At 51.6% G+C, this 20,112-nt stretch overlaps 8 protein-coding genes across 8 annotated transcripts; 4 read left to right on the top strand and 4 right to left on the bottom strand.

Annotated features, from left to right (window-relative positions):
* Positions 1-890: 890 nt before the first annotated feature.
* On the top strand, positions 891-1,604 carry BO87DRAFT_138698 (uncharacterized protein). The gene is made up of 2 exons (XM_025618097.1): positions 891-1,408; positions 1,489-1,604. Exons 1-2 carry the CDS (start codon positions 1,121-1,123, stop codon positions 1,522-1,524), a joined length of 324 nt encoding a protein of 107 aa, XP_025476550.1. The 5' UTR covers positions 891-1,120; the 3' UTR covers positions 1,525-1,604.
* A 2,729-nt stretch (positions 1,605-4,333) lies between these two features.
* On the top strand, positions 4,334-5,593 carry BO87DRAFT_341169 (40S ribosomal protein uS15). The gene is made up of 4 exons (XM_025620685.1): positions 4,334-4,547; positions 4,624-4,656; positions 5,176-5,222; positions 5,287-5,593. Exons 1-4 carry the CDS (start codon positions 4,346-4,348, stop codon positions 5,458-5,460), a joined length of 456 nt encoding a protein of 151 aa, XP_025476551.1. The 5' UTR covers positions 4,334-4,345; the 3' UTR covers positions 5,461-5,593.
* Positions 5,594-5,692: 99 nt separating this feature from the next.
* On the bottom strand, positions 5,693-8,326 carry BO87DRAFT_409179 (fanconi-associated nuclease 1; the record flags this gene model as incomplete). The annotated part of the gene is made up of 2 exons (XM_025626228.1): positions 7,781-8,326; positions 5,693-7,730 (listed from the first exon to the last, which is right to left on the bottom strand). The coding sequence occupies exons 1-2, from the start codon at positions 8,281-8,283 to the stop codon at positions 5,693-5,695; spliced, it is 2,541 nt and encodes an 846-aa protein (XP_025476552.1). The 5' UTR covers positions 8,284-8,326.
* A 310-nt stretch (positions 8,327-8,636) lies between these two features.
* On the top strand, positions 8,637-9,453 carry BO87DRAFT_379236 (DPY30/SDC1 family protein). Its single transcript, XM_025623983.1, has 2 exons — positions 8,637-9,147; positions 9,240-9,453. The coding sequence occupies exons 1-2, from the start codon at positions 8,975-8,977 to the stop codon at positions 9,328-9,330; spliced, it is 264 nt and encodes an 87-aa protein (XP_025476553.1). The 5' UTR covers positions 8,637-8,974; the 3' UTR covers positions 9,331-9,453.
* A 1,667-nt stretch (positions 9,454-11,120) lies between these two features.
* BO87DRAFT_138741 (RNA recognition motif domain-containing protein) lies at positions 11,121-12,429 on the bottom strand. Its single transcript, XM_025618098.1, has 4 exons — positions 12,310-12,429; positions 12,124-12,223; positions 11,692-12,038; positions 11,121-11,626 (listed from the first exon to the last, which is right to left on the bottom strand). The coding sequence occupies exons 1-4, from the start codon at positions 12,347-12,349 to the stop codon at positions 11,166-11,168; spliced, it is 948 nt and encodes a 315-aa protein (XP_025476554.1). The 5' UTR covers positions 12,350-12,429; the 3' UTR covers positions 11,121-11,165.
* A 390-nt stretch (positions 12,430-12,819) lies between these two features.
* BO87DRAFT_365474 (putative PHD finger domain protein) lies at positions 12,820-16,942 on the bottom strand. Its single transcript, XM_025621797.1, has 2 exons — positions 14,201-16,942; positions 12,820-14,151 (listed from the first exon to the last, which is right to left on the bottom strand). The coding sequence occupies exons 1-2, from the start codon at positions 16,654-16,656 to the stop codon at positions 13,071-13,073; spliced, it is 3,537 nt and encodes a 1,178-aa protein (XP_025476555.1). The 5' UTR covers positions 16,657-16,942; the 3' UTR covers positions 12,820-13,070.
* Positions 16,943-17,069: 127 nt separating this feature from the next.
* On the top strand, positions 17,070-18,213 carry BO87DRAFT_379240 (uncharacterized protein). The gene is made up of 5 exons (XM_025623984.1): positions 17,070-17,199; positions 17,300-17,508; positions 17,576-17,584; positions 17,660-17,734; positions 17,812-18,213. The coding sequence occupies exons 1-5, from the start codon at positions 17,177-17,179 to the stop codon at positions 17,901-17,903; spliced, it is 408 nt and encodes a 135-aa protein (XP_025476556.1). The 5' UTR covers positions 17,070-17,176; the 3' UTR covers positions 17,904-18,213.
* Positions 18,214-18,289: 76 nt separating this feature from the next.
* On the bottom strand, positions 18,290-19,913 carry BO87DRAFT_341185 (N(6)-L-threonylcarbamoyladenine synthase family protein). Its single transcript, XM_025620686.1, has 2 exons — positions 19,707-19,913; positions 18,290-19,640 (listed from the first exon to the last, which is right to left on the bottom strand). The coding sequence occupies exons 1-2, from the start codon at positions 19,820-19,822 to the stop codon at positions 18,347-18,349; spliced, it is 1,410 nt and encodes a 469-aa protein (XP_025476557.1). The 5' UTR covers positions 19,823-19,913; the 3' UTR covers positions 18,290-18,346.
* Between the last annotated feature and the right edge of the window lie 199 nt (positions 19,914-20,112).

Here is a 20,112-nt window from a genome sequence, read left to right on the forward strand (position 1 = left end):
CAGTGGCGGCGGGCGCATGGACCAACCGACTCCTCTAGTATTACTACATCGTGCCGCGACCGCTGGACTTGTGCCCATCGCCATCGAGGTTGCATCCATTCCTCGAACTGCCACACGGACCTGCATCCACTCTGCCGTAGCCGCATATCGGGTCCAGTTAGTGCAGGTTCATCATCCCCAACCAACCCTCATCGCTAAAACAGATGGTCTAGATATCCCGTTGCGCGGGAATTTGCCGCGGGTCTATGATCGACATCAACCTTCTTGTTCGTTAAGCAAGTCACGGTAGTTGAAGTCTACCGAGGGGGGACCTTCCCTCGTCCGGCTAAATTTAGGGCATCCACTCCCGGCACCGAAGTCTGGTATACTAGTTTAGCTTCCCCTTCTTAGCTGCCTGGAGCTTTTGCGTGATACAGTATGGATTGACGTTCCTCTAGCCTTGTTCCGGTTGATAGAAGTGGGTTTTGCATATCAGCATTGATCGACTTCGGTAGTAATAGCTATCAATTTCCTCAGGAAGAACCTTGAAAACAATGGAAACTGGGTAGCGAGATTCGGTAGACCAAGCTTTTGAGAAGGGGGTATGCTTATTTCCCTCATTGGGTAATGTGGACAGAAAGTGAGCCAGCTGTTCGATGCAGGACTGGGTATATACCGATCTTCAATCTTTCAGTGGAATCTACGGGCGGGTGCTAGATTTTTGTCCATGTCGATTTCGATTTCGCTTCTTCCCACAATCCCATTGTTCGTCCAGCCTATGGATTCGTGTATCTATCCCGAACACCGACCGAGAGATAGTCAACTGACTGACCTACTCCATAGTCCTAACTATCTACTCCGTACACCACGACATGACAGACGTAACCACACGTGGAGAATTTCTATAAATGGCTTCGTCAAGAATAGGAAATAAACATTTGCCACATTCTCTTCGCGGCTTCTAGTCTTGAGTTAAAAGTACATGACTTAGCTAGATTACAAAGTTTTTCAAATTCCCACTTGGATGGGGCCTTTTGCGACAATGTGTTTCGCTTGGCTATCTTGCCCTCTACCCGAGTCTAGAATAGCTACCAACTAACTAATTAATTCCTCCATAGCACTGACTAAGTTTGCCGGGTGGATGAAACTGTCAGTCTCCAATTATGCCTCCATCCCGTCCATCGGCATTGCTCCCGCGCATCCCGCAATACGAGAGATTAACTTAACTCAGTCGATACTAAGTTATAGCTTAACCAGGGTTGCACGGGAGGTATCTCGATGTCTTTGCAGACGCAATCGATTTTCGTATCGAAGCTTCATCCGTCGTAGAACTTTCCATCCAAAGTATTCCTCGTGTCTTTTCCGCGGATTCCTGATTAGACTTTCCCAATCGGGTTTTTGCTATTGGATTCAAATTCAACTTCTGGAAGTATGTCGCTATCTTGGTAGTTGGTAGATTTGCATGAGTGATTTCTGGTCTATCATAGACTAATTGGCAGTGCCATGCAGGTCTGGCCGCTATCTATTACATACTATGTAGTATAATCAAGGATTCCTTTCGACCTACGCAGTACTTTTACATCTGTATGGTGGCAGCAAAAGCAATGCATTGCTAGTGAGACAACTAAAGTACATACTATGGAAAATTCTGATAGTTAGTCCCTTACCCCCTGGTGACTTTGATATACTAACGTGACGATCACTACTAGTATCTACAGACACACAATAAGCAACAAACAATACGAGATGTACGCATGAAATTATCCCTTTGTACCCCTGACGAAGAGAACTCAAATTCTCCTATTTGCTTATTGTGTTTGGAAGCTACTTCCCCGGGAGGAATCCAATAGTAAGCCGGGACTACCTGCACTATAGCTCATAGGGCTGTCAGAACAAAACCTCGCCGCCAAGCCAGTTGGCAGGAGACGAATCAGCAAAATGAGGGAAATCAATCATCCAACTGGTCGTCCGTTGGACATCCTTTCAGCTATCTGTGATGTCTGTGCTACCTCTCCCTCTCGAGTCTTGACTAGTGTAGCTTTGTATACGGTCAGCTCTACTAGCGGGGCAAATCAGCCCGCAGAACAGCAGCGACCGTGAGATCCCCACCAGGTCATGCAATGAAGGCAAAGACATGGCGTATCGGGACTCGGATGCCGCAAGAGGCAATTCTCACTCTCGCCCCCCAGCATATCCCAGCGATCCATCTCAGATCCCGCACGAAGTATCTAGCTCGTGCAACTGCGCCATCAGTTGTGGATGAACGGGGCAAGCCAATCAGTTGCTGCCATCCAGCAGTGACGGTGACGGGGGCGATCATAGGCTCATCACCAGCTGACCGGTCACAACGCGTGGAGACCGACGCTCGCTCGCGGTACCCACGATCTCACCTCTCCGTCCTTTGCTACGGATCTCTCATTGATGAATGGTGATACATACGGGGCTCAGCTTGCCCTTGCACTTGCCCCTCTCCGCGCCGTGCCCTGGAGTCGGTCGCACTCGACCGTCTGATTTGGCGATCTCTGGGATCAGACGTCAACGCACAGCTCATGGAGTGGTCGAATCATGGACCTGGATCGCCTCCAAGTTTATGGTCCCTGGTCTAGACTTGCATATTCTCCAGTCTATGGAGTACTTACGGTGTACAGAGTATAGTGTTACTGATCGCGCACAACACGGAAGATGGCCGCTTCTATCGTACGAACAAAGTACGATTCGATCTTATTCTCCTCGTTTCGAACACAAACGTGTTGCTGATACCCACTTGTCTACTTTTATGCTCCACAACTGGCGGTCACATCAGGCTGGGCTGAGTGAAGCCTGTCAGTGACTCAATCATCACTACTCCGTACCAACGGCTGGTGTCCACGGCCCACTATTGCTACTGCTGCTAGGATATGACACATCGCCAATCCACAACGCAGGCTTCCATGCCCAAGCGAATGGTCTTCTTGGCTTCAACTATGCACACAGAATATTACCGTGTAGCTACTTGGCTAGGGCTTACGCTTACGCTTATGCGGGTCTACTGTTGTTTCGGAGTTGCTGCACGAGGCAGACAACTAGATAGGCAGACAAATCGCATCATGACTACCTATCTGGCTACAGGATGTTCGCAGCAACAGTTGATGCACGTCGCAGAGCAGACCATGGTTCGTCCGTCTGCGCGTCTATGTGAGTTGATTTGGAATCTTGATGGACAAATCACACTATGTCGTCGGATTTTCTAGGGCGTCGCGCGGAAAACACTGGAAATCTAGAAAACCGATAACAGTATGTGGGGTGAGAGATGCAATGTCGAAGCGGATGCACCTGGGTGTCTTGAAAGCGTTGCCTCGTTGCGGTGTGATACTGCTTGCATTTGCTTGACACTCATGGAGATGTGCAGCTATGATGACTTGTCTGTTGGACGGTGAATGATGAGCTTTACGATTCCACGAGGCTGCGTGATTCTCTTAAAGCAGTCTTTGCGATCGTGAAATGGCTCATCGTGTAGAAGGCATTGCCGGTGCCATCGCAGTACTCAGTAGTATAAAGCTGCAACACGACAGGACTCAGCGATGGCAGCGGGCAGACATCCCGTCGGATTGCATGCTCAAGACATTGTCTCGCCAATCCTCTACATTCCTGTACATTTACAATATGGGATCGCGCGAACTCCATGATCTACACGAGCAGGGAAAACACCGTAGTTCCGTTGAGAAATATGAATTCATCGATATATTGCACTATTAAGCCCATCCCTTGACACCAGAATATCATCGAATCAAATATTGGCAACCTATCTTGATGCGAGTCAGCACAATGCGTCTCAACTCCCATGACATAACATTTTGCGAAATGAAAGGATATCAGAAGTCCATTTAGATCATCGAGATAGACCGAAGCCTATCTCTGACATAAGAGGTACCAGAAAAATAAAAAGTAAGGTGTGTTTCATCCTGTAAAGCAGAGCGTAAAGAACATAGAGTGAAAACTAACCTGAATATCAAGATTGCCAGCAATGTAGCTGTATCAATTAGTTGTTCACCATATAGCCGAAATCGAAGAAATCAGAGCATCATAAACTCTGCAGCAGCTCAAAGCAGCTCGCTGGCATACCACAAGAAACAAAAACCCAAGACTTAAAGAAAGTCAAAACGGAGCTTAAAAAGCGCCGGAAAGAAAAAATAAGCGAACCCAACTCCCACATCACATGACCATACCCACAACAATACCAGCAAATCTGGATTCCACGTGACCCACGATCGCAAAATCCACCCGACGAAAAAATAACCTCGTCCTCTTCGAACTTTTCGATACTCGACCAGCTCACTCACAACCCGTTCGACAACCACCCCCCCGTCAACACCACCAATCAATCAAAATGGGTCGCCTTCACTCTAAGGGAAAGGGCATTTCGTCCTCCGCTCTCCCCTACTCTCGCACTCCCCCGAGCTGGTTCAAGGCTTCCACCGAGCAGGTTGTTGAGCAGATCTGCAAGCTCGCCAAGAAGGGTGCTACCCCCTCCCAGATCGGTGTTGTCCTCCGTGACAGCCACGGTGTTGCCCAGGTCAAGACTGTCACTGGTAAGAAACCTCCTCTGGAATATTAGAAATAAAAGTGAGGGATGGGAAAGGATACTAATATATGGAATGTGAATAGGTAACAAGATCCTCCGTATCTTGAAGTCCAACGGTACGACATCACCGACATATTATTCCCTTTCACCAGTCGCACCAGTTGCATGAGCATGTTGTGGATGTGAAATATGGCAGGAATGGGCGCGAGCAGAGCAGCAGCCGCAGGACCCGGATTGGAATATATCCGGCGATTTCGATTCGAGTTATTGATGGACAATCGATACGATATATATTCTGCACGGAAGTGAAGAAGAAGAGGGACAAGAGAATGAGGTTGAAACATACCCGGAATCGTTCTCGGACTCTACTCCGTATCGACATGACACACTCGCAAACCCACAATTGCAGTCTCGCAATCGCAATCGCAGCAATCCCGGCTCTCTCTGCCTCTCACCATCTCTGCACAACACACACATACCACAAACATGTCCATAAAATTGGAGGGCACCAGAAGTCAAACTTCCAACCCCAATCTCGCAGAAATGCAGTTGGGAAGTTGGAGGGTTTTCTTTTGCGTGATCCCGTATGCCTCTGCTTGGTCAAACCACAGGCTGACAGAGTGATTTTACAACAGGCCTTGCCCCCGAGCTCCCCGAGGACCTGTACCACCTCATCAAGAAGGTATGCCAATCCCCCCACTATCTTGATCTACAATAGTAGAGTTCATGCTAACAATTCTGGCTAGGCCGTCGCCGTCCGCAAGCACCTTGAGCGTAACCGCAAGGACAAGGACAGCAAGTTCCGCCTGATTCTCATCGAGTCTCGTATCCACCGTCTGTCTCGTTACTACAAGTCCGTCGGTGTCCTCCCCCCCACCTGGCGTTACGAGTCCGCCACTGCTTCCACCCTCGTCGCTTAAGCGCGTGCACATCTTCTTGTGCGGGGTTGGAAGTTGTTGTGGTGAAGTGGCTGTCGTTGTGGTTGATTTGGGTCGATCTGGAAAGGGTTGATTCCGTCGATAGTCATGAAATAAAAAACTTATGACCACATACATACTACCTTTCTACTAACTTTATTAGTACCGTAGTTGTTGTAACTTGAGTGTAGCTGTATATTCTATCATGTATAAGTTAATTACTGGTTGGTATATATCACGACCGTATAACCTCCTTAGCAACAACATTACAAACCTCCACCCTCACCCCCGCACTCGCCAAAACATGAATCCATAATCTCTGCGAATCACTCAACCGATCATTCGCCGACTTGACTTCCACGAACATAACCTCTCCGTACCCTTCTTTCCCCTCACCATTACCATCACTTTCACTCTTACCGTCCTCCCCATCATACACCCTCCAAACCAACAAATCCGGCACCCCGCCCCCACGAGCCTGATACTCCTGGGCAACGACCCTACAAACAGCCGCGAGGGCCTCACCGGGAAAACACCTAACGATCTGAACCAAATCATCCAACTCAAACGACCAATCGAGGCCAATCGCGCATGTCTGGCGCGGGGATTGCTCCGCATAGACAGCGCGAATCAGCCGCTCCGACTCGCCGTTGGTGATCTCCACCAGCCGGTGGTTTATCTGTGAGAGACGGGTCGGGTAGAAGGCGTCGGTGTGGAGATCTAGCGGGCTGGTTTGGAAGGGCGTTTGGAAGACGTTGGGGACGTAGGTGTAGAGGATGTCGTAGAAGAGGTAGGTGAACAGGGTTCTGATGATGCCTCCTTCGGAGTGGTAGCCCTTCCAGCCACGGTCTCGGTACCAGCTTAGGCACATGCTTTCGACGCGGCATTCGCCGCCGTCGCGGGGGTCGAGCCAGATGGTGGGGCGGCCGCGTTTGGAGGAGGTGGTGATAGTAGGGGTAGTGGTGGTGGTGGTGTCGGCTGGGGTTGAGGGTTGGGTTTGGGTTGGCTCGTCACGCTCGATCTGGATACCTTCAATCGTGCGTTCTGCGGGTTTGGCTAGTCTGACGTGCCCGAAGTCGTGCTGTTCGCGTTTCACGACCTTGAGGGCCTTTTCGAGCTTGGTGATTCGTTTCTGGAGGTCATAGTGGTAGATGAGATGGCAGTCTGGGTCCTGCAGGCCTACTTCACAGGTTTGGAGGGCGATGCGGCGCCAGTGTTTGCGTTGGGCTTCTTCGTTGCGTCCTTCAGAGGACTTCAGGGCCCAGAGGTAGTGTTCTTCTAGGAGGGCTTTGCGCTGGTACCATGCGCCGCGGCGGGCGGGGTGGAAGAGGCGCTGGGCTAGGAGTTCGGAGAGGAGACGGTGCTCCTCTTCGTGCTCTTTAAACCGGCCTAGGGGGTGGAGGCCCTTGTGGATGATGCGTGTGTATACCCATGCTGGGGAGAAACGGCGGAGGTAGGCGCCTTCATTGTAATCGTAGATGGTGTCTTCTTTTTGTTGTTCCTGGTGGAGGAGGGTTTTCCACCGGGGATAGACTTTGTACGCGAGGTTTTTGACCTGGGTCAGCAGTTCGACGGTGGGAGTGCCGTTGAACTCGAGGAGGTTGTCGATTTGGTATTGAGTGCGCAGGGCGGATTCAGATTCTAGGAGGATCTTCCGCGAGGGGAAGATGGAGTTGGTTCGACAGACTACGTATTCTGGGAAGTTTCTGCGGGAGATCTTTGCTAGGATGATGGTGGTGAGTGATTTCTCGGTCCATTCGGTGGACCGGTAGAAGACTAGATGGACTCGTTCAAAGAGGGCACGAGGGCCGGAGGCCAGTCGGATGCAGTCGCCGGTGTAATCGAGAATTTTCTGGATGAAGTGGTCGTCTCTGTTGTTGCCGTTGGATTTACTGTTCCAGTCCAGGCCTGTTTGTTTCTGACTTGATCGTTGTAGAGCGGTGATGAGCTCTTTTTTACTCTTCCCTGTTACTTTGGCGTCTTTCGCGAGCGTTTTCAACTCATCGAGGAGTAAGAGCGAGGACGCTTCTTCCAGCGTGGTTATCTGATCCATTTCCTCGGCGAATTTGAACTCGCCATCTTGACCCAAGACGAAGCCCGTATCAACGGGGACGGTGTCATCTGTGGAATTTCCATCCTCAGATGCCGATGGAAGCTTGCGAGCGCGGCGCAGTTCAGCTACTACTCGAGGCATGTCTGCAATATCCGAGTAGTAACCCAGCCGGTTGACTCGGTGCCAGGCAGAGGTCTTGCGGAGGAATAGACGCACATACCTTCACAGTCAGCTTAAGGATCTTACGAATATAAAACCAGGTAGACATACAAATACTGAGACTCATAGTCCAGTTCTCGCCACTGCCTGAACACTTCCATCTCCGCCTCATCGAACAGATGCGCCTCCTCATCCAGCACAGTTTCCAGTGCCAGATTGAACGCATCCACGTAGATCGAACTCCGACCCTTGCGCCATGTACCGTCCCTCAGTCTCTGCCGGAGGTCCGGCTCGTTGTCGTCGTCAACTGCGCGCGAAGCTTCATATTCCTCGATTGCGCGATTGTCTGCCTGGATGGAAGGCAGCGACGACTCGAGTTCGGTTTGGCTGTTTGGTGGTATTTCAGAGTCATCTCCAGCAGCCCCAAACCCAGCTTCAACAGGAATTGGATTGTAATCTAGTCGCTCTGGCAGCGGTGTTTCAGAGGACTTTATCAGCGGACTATCAGACGAGTCGGGTGTGTCTTTCTCATCGGCAGTGTCAGTCTCTTCCTTGGTGGTTTTCCTGCGCTTTGCGGAAGGACAAAGAGTGTCCCAGTAGTGCAGCAGGGACATGCTGCAACCCGAGCAGCAGTTACTAACACATAGTCTGCAATGATAGCCTCTCCATCTGCATCTCGCTACTGGAAAAAGAACATGACGCGGAAAGACACGAAGTCACCTGACCACTATATCCCGATTCGGACAAGCACCAACCATATATACTTTGCACTGTTTGCACTGATGCTGATGTTGCGAAGCACAAGATGAAGCACATGCAGTCAGCAGGGCCAATTTCATCGAATATAATCACATATTTCTCGAATAACATACCATAATTACAAGGATATCAGATTTCAGACAAATCTATAACCATGGCCGATAACAGCGCGGTAAGAAACAACCCAGAACTGCCAGTAACCACACAGCACAGTACAACTTCTCCGTCGCGATCCCCACAGGCGGAGCAAGTTGCAACTGCTCCGCTTTTGTTTTACTTCTGTCTTGAATTTCTTAAATTTGCCCCCATTAACCAAATTCACCTCAATTGACACCTGCAATTCTATTTATTCTCCTCGTCGGATCGCTTTCAAGCATTCACTAAAATTGTCTCCTCCTCCAGCAGGCAACAGCAACATCTCAACCTCAACCTAATCCTCCAATACAATCTACTACTTCTACTACCACCACTCCCTTCCCTCCCCAGAACCAACAACCATCATCATCACAACCACACCCACCTCTTAACCCCGAAAAAGACAAAATCATGGCTTCCGACTCCGCTGCAAACACCCCCGGTGCTGACTCCGCCGCTGCAACTCCCTCCGCCACCACCACCACCACCCAGGTCCGTCCCGGCGGCGCCCCGATTAGAAGATACATGAATGAGAAGATCGTGCCGCATCTTCTTGATGGAATGACGGTCGTTGCGAAGGAGCAGTGCGTATACCATGATACCTTCTGATTGTATCCTATCCAAGTGAAGAACCTAGTAAGGATGCGAGCTGACCGTGTCTATAACATGATGATAGACCACCCAACCCCCTCCGCGTCCTCGGCGAATACCTCATCCAGAAGAGCAATGAAATCGAACAGCAGGGTGTATCGAAGACTCCAGAGTAGACATTCTTGTTCAAACGACCATTGGTGCTGATCCGTGATGTGTTACACGAGACGATCAACGAGCTCATACACCATCCCATACCATCTACGGTGGAATAAAGGCTGGCTAAGATCTCAGTGGACGCATACATAAGAACATCAATATGTGCTGCTGTACGTGAAGCGGATACTTTCAGGGTTCATCTCATCTGCATAAGAGCAACAAGAAGGAGATGGATGGATGCTGATCTGGTCTAGTCTACTCTAGTCGTTCAGTCTGAGACGCACCCCCACACAGATAGACCGAATGGTTGGGTTTTGGATAGCTTTGGCATATGGAGAGGTTGCTCGCACGCTAGCTATGGGTTCTTGTTTCTTGGGGCAGTGAGTGAGTGCATCTTTGACTCACTGGCTTGGAAATAATGCGGTTACGAGGTTATGATATGGATGGAAATGTACGATTAGCTTGGTGGCTGAATATCCGTTGTATTGGGCATATTAGGCACGGGTTTGCTTATGGACCAGGCAGTCAGTGGAGAATGCCTGTTGCCTAGATACTAGACATCAGATAAGACTCTTGCTTACACGTCTATATTCTCTCTACGCCCTTAACCAGGGTCTAAATTCTCCATGTAAGGTACGGAATGCTACAAGGGAGCACAGCGAGAACCAATCTGAAACAGAACGAATTTATTCCCTAGACCCAAACGCAACGGAAATATCTAGGTAACAACAGATATCAAGCATGCTGCCCTGCAGTTAGCCATTATGAGATGATGGTGGGAAAAAATGGAGAGGAAAGAAAAAGAAGAAAAAGGACAAGAGACACCCGTAGATGTCCCCTGCTCTCAACCTAGGTCAATCAGAGCATAGTAGCATTCTGATATTCATATTTTCAATCAGTCTCAGACCGATCGAACCTACCTCAATCCCCACCCCTTCCATATGGCCGGATTATCGATCGCACCGGGGGAAAAAGGTACCGACGCCCGGAATTACAGGGTCCACTTGTTTGCTGCTGCCATCGGATTGGCTCTATTGCGAGAATTGGACTTCTTCCCCTGGCGATACTACAACGCAAACGCTATGGCGATCTGGTGCCGCGCGACACTGGTCGACCTCCCTGCAGACCGCCGGGTGCAGAGAGCGGGATCCAGGGTGTGGGCAATAGCCTCTGCAGGCTGAGCAGATTTATGGAAGCTTCTGGCCGAATACAATCGAAAGTCGTTACGTTAAGATGAGTTGTATAAGACGCAAAGACGCAAACAAAGGCGAACAGCTGACTAGCGAGATAACGACCAAGTTTCCGGAAGGGTTGAAGAGTGAAATGTAGCAGTGTGCTGAACCCATCTGACAATCCGAGGAATTACAACGTTAAAGTTCTTGTTCTTTCCCATGCCGCCAAATATTCCGGTGTTGCGAGCGAATTTAACAAAAGAAAACATCAGCGTGTGAGGAGTGCCGACGACTCCACATAGGATTCTCCTTTTCTTTTTTCTTCTTATTTTTTTCCCTTGGTTTTTCTTTTCTCTTTTGAAGATCGACTGGTCGCATAAACGGTGACATGTCGATTTCGCCGGATGACATGTGAATGCGATGAAGACTTCTTCTCTCCATTTTCGACAAGACAACAGATGACGCCCCACCGTAGCTCGTTGAGCGCAATTCCATTCGAATGGGGGTATTGGGAATTAAAAACCATTCCAGGAAATAGGGTAAGTAAGGGAATGTCACAGAAAACAAAAAGGCGTGGGGAGAAAAATTGAAAGAAGCGCGGAGGCTAAACAGACCCATCACTGGACGAGGTTACGTGCTCTGGGCCCTGTTCCGACCGTCCAGATCAGTCAAAACTTCACCTACCTAGTGCTGTAACGGTCGTCACGGGGGTCATAGGAACGGCCGCCACCGCCAGCGCTGCTGCCGCCGCCGCCGCCTGCGTAGGCATCACGAGCAGGAGCTGCGGAGCCGTAACTCGGGGGGTTAGCATCGCGGTCATAGTAGCCACCACCGCTGCCGCCACGACGCTCCTCACGGCGGTCGTCACGACGGTCGTCGCGGCTGTAACGGTCCTCGCGGCCACCGGAAGCATAGCGATCAATGCCACCGCTGCTGCCACCACCGCGGTAACCATAGTCATCACGGTAGTCACGGCGGCCACCGTAGTCACGGTAGTCACGACCACCATAGTCGCGGCGGTCGCTGTAGGAGTCATAGCGGCCATAGCGGTAGTCGTCACCACGGCGCCAGCTACCACCATAAGGACCACGACGATCGTCATAGCGATCGCCACGGCCACCACGGTGACCTCCACGGAAATCTAACAAGATTGAACACGCATAAGCCGTATATCAAGATACAGAGGGAGTCTGGACAATAACTAACCACGCTTGGGAGGACCAAAGTACTTTCCGGGAGTCGGGGTTCTGGGACGGCTACGGCGAGCCTTCTCGATGCTCAGGGTGCGGCCTTCGATGACCTCGCCCTGGAGACCCTCCTTAGCGGCGTCGGCCTGCTCGGCAGTAACCATCTTGACGAAACCGAATCCACGAGACTCCTTGGTGTGGGGGTCGACCATGATCGAGCAGTTCTCGACATCACCGTACTTCTCGAACAGACGCGAAATATCCGACTCGGTCAGACGGGGGTGGATACCAGTGACGAACAGGTTGGATCCAGTGTTGATAGCACCCTCCTCGTCATCGAGGTTCTTGCGGGGATCAATGGGGGCGCTATTAATAAGAAGCTCCAGTCAGTCTGGCTGGCGTCTGGGGGACGGCTAGCTAGCTAGCTAGCCAGCTCTGCACGTAAACATACCGGTCATCGACGCGACCGTTGGGAGAACGGCTACGGGTGCGATCAGCACGAGGCTCATCGCGAGGAGATGCGCTGCGGTCGCGAGCGAAACGGGGCTCGTCTGAGCAGCAGCAAGTCAGCATTGTTGTGATGATGTTACCGGGGAAATCAGCTGAGCTGGCGAGGCAAGATGACCGGTTGACATACCGTCGTAGCGACCGTTCTCGTTATCGTACTCTGTAGCCATAATGACGGAAATCGAAAAGACGAATGAGAGAGCTGAGTGAGGTGAAAAGGGATGAGAAGGCGCGCGCGCGACGCAGACCGAGGAAAGTGCTAGTGAGAGGAGAAAAATTCAACAACCGGACCCGATAGCTATCCGACGCGGATATCAGAAAGCCAGGAAGCTAATATGGCTCTGATTTCCGAGAGGTTAGAAAGAAGAGGAGAAGAAGGGGGATAAGGGAGGAAGGCAAAAAGGATGGATGGAGGAAGAGATGGAAATCGGTGGTGATGATGAAAGAAGGGGGAGAAACCGGGAAAGAAAGTCGAGCGCGGCGAGTCTTCCATAAGCCATTCTGGACCGCCCGCGGCTCTGCCGTCGTGCCAAGGCCGTTCTCCATACCAGCCATTCAATACTGTTCCACACTATGGAGTGAGGCTATATATCTCTACAATAAAATACAAATTGAATGCGAATTGACATGATTACATTCTGTAAAGTTCATTACCTGAGAATGGCTACTGTTCTAATCCACCAAATTCCCAGTTTCTGACCTACCCAACGCCTGGCCAGCCTATGTTTATTCCCTCAGCAGCAACAGCAGCAGTAGTAGGGAGTCAAGGAAAGAAAAGCAAACATGCAGAAAGGGGAAATCCGGGTAACGCAAAGAAAGAAATGATGTGTAGGTGTGTAGAGAATGTTCGCTCAAAACCAATGATGATATCTCCGCCATCTGTACGTCTAACTACCTGAATCCGCGCCAGCGTCGTCGAGTCCGATGTACCTTCACGCTCTGTTGCGTCGGTGCATCGCCTCCATTTGCTGCTTCGTTCGATCCATTGACCATCTGTCCTTCCAGCTCTTCATCTTCAACCAGGTCTTTTAGTTCCTCCTCGTCTAGCTCACTGAGCTCCTCGCTCATCCCTCGCATCACATCTCGCCCGGTCCACCGCTCCTCGTGGATGGTGGTACCAATGGGATCGAACGGTTGCATATACCACTGGATGCCTCCTTGCGCCAACGGGTATTGTTGATCACCTTTGAAACTGGGTGGGGGCGTCAACGGCCCATTTTGGGTCTCCACTGGTGGCTTGGATGGCTCAACACTTTCTTTCTCCAGATTTCCGTTTTGATCAGGGACAGATGGTTGATTTTCAATTGTAGGCTGTACAACTGTGGGCGCCACATCTGCACTTTGAGGCTCTGTATCCTGCATATCAGCGGGTGCATCCTCCATGTTCGTGTCCTGCTGTACTTGAGGCTCGGTAGATGCCTCTGGGGGTTTGGACTCGGCCGCACTAGGCTCAGCTGTTGTAGCTGTGTTCCCAGGCACGTCAGCAACACCAGCACTATCTTCAGGCTCGGATTTAGCAAGCACGTCCATTTCCTCAACCTTCTGCTCTGTTCCATTTGGTACTGCAGATGCTTGTTCATCGTTAACTGTTTCTGGCGCATCAACTTCGGAGCCCCGCCTGGACATGACACTATTCTCTAGCATGAGATCGAGCTCCTTGAGCTCCTGTTCAAACGGCTTGCGGTTTAATTCGCTCTCCTTCCTGATCGCATCTTCTAGAGAAGGCTGAATGGCCTTGATTATCCGCTTGGCAAGCTTTCTCTTCTCGCGTTGCTCTAGGCTGAGTTCTGGTGCACGACCACTAATCTGCATCTGAAGCTCAGCCGTATCCCCAGCCGGTTGGACTCCAATCTCCGTAGTGAAGACATGAGCCAGGTCAGCGGAGAAGGTAGCGACCGACGGATAGAACCGTTCTTGCAGCTTAGTTCGAATAGACGCCAGGCCTTGTCGAAAGATACCTTTGCCATCAAGCCTGCCGCGATGTTAGACCACGTGAGGTAAAGTAGAAGAATCATGCTTACACTTGAGCTTTCTCGAATATTGGCCAGAGCAGAGGGAAGATCGGGAAGTAGACAGTGTCAACAATGCTTTTAAGTGTCTCCACGTCCTTTAACTTCTCCCTCTCGCGGTTTTTCACTTCATCACACAGCATCCTCAATCGATCCAAATCATGATAGAGTCTCTCACCGAACTCAATACGTCTTTGTAGTCTCTTGCTCCCAGGGACTCCCATAGCAACATAGTCCCTCCTAGTCATCTCCATGGACGAGAAGGTTTCCAGCTGGAGTTGCAAGCGTTTCAGAAGTGCGGCTCCCCGCCTGGCTTCTCGTTTTAGCGTCCAGTACTTGCAAGCATCCTCAGCATACTGTTTCCTTTGTCGAACCCCGAAGCGCTGCAGTGAGGCCACGACCGAGTTAAGCACAACCTGGGGAATCACAGGAGCCCCGGACGGTAACTTCCAAATAGTTTTGGGTACAGTCGGTCGCTTCCGCTTATTGCCGCCAACAGTCAGGGTAATGCGTGGTGTATGCATGCGATGTCCGTCCTCATCCCCGTGGTCGCAACCGAGAGGGTGTGTAGGCTCCAAGGAAAGAGCCGCTGCCTGGCTGTCTCCCCATCGGCGGCCTTGCATTGTAGTCCTGTAGTACTCTATTGCCTCAGCCGTAGCAACATCTGTCCCATGCTCTCTGCGCCATTCAGGCGGTACATGCTTGTCACAAAAAGCTTTTAGTAGATGGGAGTCCATGACCGCCGGGGTTCCATGTCCTGACTTCATCTTCAGGTAAAGCTGAGCCCTCCTTGCACAGGTAACATGGAACGCGACGAAGCAGTTCTTGTTACTGCACTGTATCGAGGCACCCATTCTCTGGCGACAAATGTAGCAGTGAAGCTTCCAGCGACTGCGAGGCACTTTCTCCACATCCGTGATCGGTTCCATAAGAGAAGGATTACCGATAGAGACCTCAGGGATCCATATCGCACACAGGAGATGAGACCACTTCGAGGAGGTAGTCTGCTTGAAGGCACCTTCGGTATTTGGACAGAAGATGCAGTTGACAGACCCCCTTCCAATCAGCTGACACTTGCGACATAGCCATTGTCCTTCCGGGATGAACGGCACTCCGTAACATTCCTGATGGACTGCCAAATCACAACCATCGCAGAAAACAATCGCATTGGAATTCTCGCAGTCACCATCGTCGCAAATAGCACATTTGCTGTCCTGTTCCTCACCCGGCGCAGTTTCACCATTCACCGCCGCGGCAGAGCTCGAACGAGGCCGTTGCGTCTGGGGAGGCTTGGGATTAGGCTTCGGTATACGCTTCTCTAAGACGTGCCACTCCTTCTCGATCTTGGTCATGGTGATCTCAAAGACCGCCGGCTTGATCGGCTCCAGCTGGTCCTCCCTTCTTTTCGCATTATATTCCTCCAGCCACTTCTCATCTTGCTCATCCATATCATATTCCACCCGGCCAACGGCAGCATTGACCTCACCTTCTGAAGTGACAGGGTTCGCCGGATCCAGATCATCTTCCTGAGCACCCTCTGTCATGCGGATCAACCGACGGTCATGGCGGAGGAATAGGTCGCTTTCTTGATACCCTACACTCGCCATAGTGCGATCAACATAGTTCTGCTGACCCACTCCAGGTTGGTCATAGAAAGTGAACGGGTCGCGTATGCGGAACGAGGGCTTCGGCAACGTCAGCCTCTCGCGGGGATTCGGGCCTGGGGGTGGAACATTCTTCTGTTGGTGTGTGATGCCCAAGGCGTTGAGGATGGCCTCAGGTCGACGAGGAGGGCGGCCTGGTCGGCGCTTGATAGGGGTCGGTGACGAGCCATTCGTATGCGCGCGAATCAGCTCTGCTATTGGATCCTTCTCATTCGTCTTATCGAGGCCGTTTGGCGACAGGATATGAGCAATCGATGATGTGGGAGGTGGGCGATCCACTTCTTCTGCATCGAAGACCGCAAATTTCGCATCAATATCAAGATCCGGATGGAATTCCTCCCAACCACGCTCCTCTCGCGGCTTATAGCCATCCCCTTGTTGTAGAGCAAGGGCAGCTGCCGTCGATGACCCAAAACGGCCTCGGTTCTGACTCTTCTCTCTTCTCAGACGCGCGGAGGGAGGTGTCGTCGGGACAGGAGGTGGCGGCGGCGGAGGCAGTTGTACAGGCTGAGGTTGAGGTGCTGACTCTGGAAGTGGAACTGGACCATTGCGACCACGAGAGTTGGAAGAATTACGTCTGACTGCTGGAGAGGGCTTGGGTTTCGGCGTATCCTTCACCCCCAGCTCAATGTATCTCCCACCACCACCCGGTCCGCCAGGGACATACTTTCGCTTCTTGAGGGGAGGGCCTTCGTTGGTCACCGATGAGTCGGAGCTCGAGGGAGGTTTCAAGGTCACTCTAGTCTGGGATCGGGAGGGTCTGCTGGGCGAGCGGTGGCTCTTGGGCCATGAGAGGGGCGCCATAGTTTCAAACAAGGCGGGAATAAGCGCGAACAGAGACGGATAGGAAGTTCAGCTAGAAAGGAGTTGGTGATAAAGCGACGCCGAGCGGTGCCGCTCAGCCGCACGTTCTAGGATTTTAGACAAACGCACGTCGCGCCGTAAAGCAGGTAGAAAATGGGAGTCAAACGATCGGAAATAAACAGAGCATGGCTCCTCCAAGCCGCCAAGGTCGGAAAGGACAGTACTCGACAGTGAATGTGGGCGACAATAGAGAGGGGGGAAGACGCGCAGGCCGCGAGAGGGCGGGAAGTTGACCAGATGCTGTGCTTATGATAAGCAAAGCAACCCGCTTGGCTGGCCGTCGGGCCCCAAAGGCGGAGAGTCTCAAGCCGCTCTCCACATTCGCGCTGCTTCCCGCCGACCTTCCTGTGTCTGTCAGTTCCGTCCCCTCTTGATTACTTACTTCCCAAGAGCTCTCTCCCCATTCACAAAGCCCACTTCGTTGTTCTGTTTACCGTCTACTGGTTAGATAGTTAACAGAATGAGTGGCCCCGGTGAAGAGCGGTAAGTTTAACCATCCACTCTTTTTTTTCCCAACTGAATTACTACTATACTCCCCAGATCTCTAGACTAACAACAACCCACCCGTGGGTATGCATTCTAGATGGCGCGGAGGTCGTATGGGCGACCAGAACCGCCACTCGGCGCAGAGACACTCCAACGCCCGCACCATGAGCGCGCATGGTGGGTCTCGGGGAGGACAGAATAATTGGGGAGATTCGCGTGACCAGTTCGCTTCCGGGCCGCAGCAGGAGCAGCATGTCCCCGTGCGAGGCTTCAATGCCGCGGAGGCGAAGGGAGCTCTGAGAAAGGGTAAGTTTAGGCCAGCTTCTACGCGAGCATTGGCACCAGCTAACATACAGCTTGCGCTGCACTTTAGGACCGGGAGGTGCGTATACCACCACGGCTCATCCGAAACCAATACCTACGATTACCTATCGCTAACCTTCATCTCCTCTTCCAGAACCGAGACCTTACTACTACAAACCACAAGGAAAAGATGTGAACAACCGCGCGAGCGGACCCTGGGGCGCAAAACGTACGTGACCACATCCCCAGGAAACAACAGCACGAAACATACGAACAATGACCTAACTCGAACAACAACGTATACAGCCAACCAAATGGCAAACGGCAAGGATTTCTTCCTCGAGCTTCGGAAGCAAGTGACGGCACTGCAGCAGGGTGGTACTGTTGCAGGTGGTTGATGGAGATTGAAGGTTGAAAAAATCGTACAAAGTCGACCGATGCTGAAAACTTCAGGCGAGGGTCGGGAGATCTGAAGAGCCCGAAATGCTTGTCGCTGCTGGTGGGGTGTGGAGATGAGCTTTCACCGTGGGTGATAGGCTGATAAGCTGTCACCTTTAGAAACCGGGGATTGGGATAACGGTCTCGTCACAGACATACTGGTGCTGTCTTGAGCAGATCGGATTTGCATCATGTGTTGTCTTGTGTTAAGGTAGCGCCTTTCGCATGGCTTGCGAATTACTAGTTCATATGACAAGGAATGAAATGTACATGATTATACAGAGTCCTTGAGAGTAAAGCTCACTAGTAGTGGTGATACATGGATTGTGATCTATATACAGCTCATAAAAATACACACTCGAAGCAGAGTGAAGTGGTAACAACATCCATCCCCAAAATCTATCTATTGTACAAAATGATCCTCAGCTCTCTCCCACCCAAAAGGCCCAAGGACACCACCATCTCCCTCCTCTCGCGGATCCAGTGACCATTTTCTAATAGCCCGAGAGGTAAGATTCGTGCGCCAACCCGCCTCAAACATCTCCATACCCGCCCAAGCAATCATAGCAGCATTATCCGTACACAAGTACGGCGGGGGAGCAACCAGACCAACGTGCCCGAACCCGCGGGCATCCAGCCACGAGCGCAACACAGTCATAAGGTACTGGTTTGCCGCAACGCCACCACTAACAACAAGAGTCTTGACCTCTTTCTCCGGCCCTTGCTTAGCAAGACTTTCCAACGCCATGATAGTGCGCGACGCCAGATGCTCAAAGCTAGTCCGCATTGCCTCGCGAGCCAGAGCTATCCGCTCCTCATGACTGATCGTTTGACCGGCTGCCTCGCGAGCGGAGAATATCCTCGCTAGCGTACTCCCTATGAAGCAGAAGCTGTATTGCAGTTGACGGCTGTGGGCCCACGGCTCTACGAAAGACCAGCCCCAGGGGTTTTCGCTTTTGCGTGGGAGGAGTTCATCGTGGCGGGATTTGGGGGCTTGGTAGTCGGCGTAGTCGGCTTTGCCGTTGGGGAAAGCGAATTGTTCGAGCAATTTCCCGTACATGGTGCTCTTTGACGTCTGGAGGAGGTAGGGAGGGATGATTTCGCGGGAGGCTTTGTCTAGAGCCTCTCCGAGGGCTCGGTCCACTGTTGATGCCATGATTTCGTGATCGGTTATGGAGGAGGATTTGACTAGCATTGTATGGCCGCCGGAGGCGAGGATGGAGAGGAAGGGAAACTCGGGGGTGATGGGTTGCTCCGACGCCGCGACATCCTGGCTGTTATCTTGGGCCTGGCCACGGTTCATGCACGATACAAGACGAGGAGTCAACAGATGAGCCTGCATATGATGGACTCCGACGAACGGCACCTGCCATGCGACAGACAGCGCCTTTCCTGTATCTAGCCCGACGAAGAGGTTCGAGCGGAACCCCGGTCCCCTAGTAGCGCATACGAAGTCGGGTTTCCTGCGTAATTGCGAATCACTCGAGACATTTATCGTTTGGTGCTTTTCGTGCTTCGCGACGGGTAGGTGGGCGAGTGCTTTATGGACGAGACTTGCGATGTTCTCTTGATGGGATTCGAGAGCCACGACCGGGTGGATGCCCTGGTATGCGCTAGTGTCACAGGTCACCTTGTCGAGGAAGTGTATTTGAACGGCATTTGATTCTTTCTCGACGATTGCTACCGATGTGTCGTCGCTGAATAGATCAGAACAATTAGCTATGCTGTCGCGCAAGTGTTCGGGCGGATTAGATTAGACGCACCAGGACGTTTCGATGGCAAGTGTGAGCAACCCGCGGCGGCTTCGAGGTAGAAGACTCCACCTCGGAGCAGTACACAGGCCTTTGCGTAATGCTGAGGTGGAAACTCTGCTCAACATTGGAAATGATTTGAGAAGCGAGTGAAGGAAGGCTGAGGCAAGCTTTCTGGGTATGGCTTGTCGGCGGGAAAACTAAAGACTATCGTATCGGGATTCTCGTCGCACGGGCCATCGAAACCCGGGGCCGCCGCCGCTGTTACTATAAATCGCTCCGGTCGGTCTGAAGTGCCTAGGATCACCGCTGGCGAGAATTTTCCATAAGTAGGTCTACTAGTTTACTACTAGCACCGAACACAATGGAGCCATAACGATCGTCATTGGGGCAGCCCAAGGTAGGCCCTATGCTAAGT

This window comes from Aspergillus neoniger (genome assembly GCF_003184625.1).
Source record: "Aspergillus neoniger CBS 115656 unplaced genomic scaffold BO87scaffold_31, whole genome shotgun sequence".
In the NCBI taxonomy this organism is placed as follows: domain Eukaryota; kingdom Fungi; phylum Ascomycota; class Eurotiomycetes; order Eurotiales; family Aspergillaceae; genus Aspergillus; species Aspergillus neoniger.

Coding starts and splice junctions, on each gene's coding strand:
- BO87DRAFT_138698 (XM_025618097.1), top strand. CDS start 1,121: ATGAAACTGTCAGTCTCCAATTATGCCTCCATCCCGTCCATCGGCATT. Junction 1,409..1,488: donor TTCAAATTCAACTTCTGGAA/GTATGTCGCTAT, acceptor AGTGCCATGCAG/GTCTGGCCGCTATCTATTAC.
- BO87DRAFT_341169 (XM_025620685.1), top strand. CDS start 4,346: ATGGGTCGCCTTCACTCTAAGGGAAAGGGCATTTCGTCCTCCGCTCTC. Junction 4,548..4,623: donor CCAGGTCAAGACTGTCACTG/GTAAGAAACCTC, acceptor GAATGTGAATAG/GTAACAAGATCCTCCGTATC. Junction 5,223..5,286: donor TGTACCACCTCATCAAGAAG/GTATGCCAATCC, acceptor AATTCTGGCTAG/GCCGTCGCCGTCCGCAAGCA.
- BO87DRAFT_379236 (XM_025623983.1), top strand. CDS start 8,975: ATGGCTTCCGACTCCGCTGCAAACACCCCCGGTGCTGACTCCGCCGCT. Junction 9,148..9,239: donor ACGGTCGTTGCGAAGGAGCA/GTGCGTATACCA, acceptor ACATGATGATAG/ACCACCCAACCCCCTCCGCG.
- BO87DRAFT_138741 (XM_025618098.1), bottom strand. CDS start 12,349: ATGGCTACAGAGTACGATAACGAGAACGGTCGCTACGACG. Junction 12,039..12,123: donor AACGGTCGCGTCGATGACCG/GTATGTTTACGT, acceptor TCTTATTAATAG/CGCCCCCATTGATCCCCGCA. Junction 11,627..11,691: donor CTTTGGTCCTCCCAAGCGTG/GTTAGTTATTGT, acceptor CAATCTTGTTAG/ATTTCCGTGGAGGTCACCGT.
- BO87DRAFT_365474 (XM_025621797.1), bottom strand. CDS start 16,656: ATGGCGCCCCTCTCATGGCCCAAGAGCCACCGCTCGCCCAGCAGACCC. Junction 14,152..14,200: donor ATATTCGAGAAAGCTCAAGT/GTAAGCATGATT, acceptor ACATCGCGGCAG/GCTTGATGGCAAAGGTATCT.
- BO87DRAFT_379240 (XM_025623984.1), top strand. CDS start 17,177: ATGAGTGGCCCCGGTGAAGAGCG. Junction 17,200..17,299: donor AGTGGCCCCGGTGAAGAGCG/GTAAGTTTAACC, acceptor TATGCATTCTAG/ATGGCGCGGAGGTCGTATGG. Junction 17,735..17,811: donor CGGACCCTGGGGCGCAAAAC/GTACGTGACCAC, acceptor CAACGTATACAG/CCAACCAAATGGCAAACGGC.
- BO87DRAFT_341185 (XM_025620686.1), bottom strand. CDS start 19,822: ATGTTGAGCAGAGTTTCCACCTCAGCATTACGCAAAGGCCTGTGTACT. Junction 19,641..19,706: donor CTTGCCATCGAAACGTCCTG/GTGCGTCTAATC, acceptor TGATCTATTCAG/CGACGACACATCGGTAGCAA.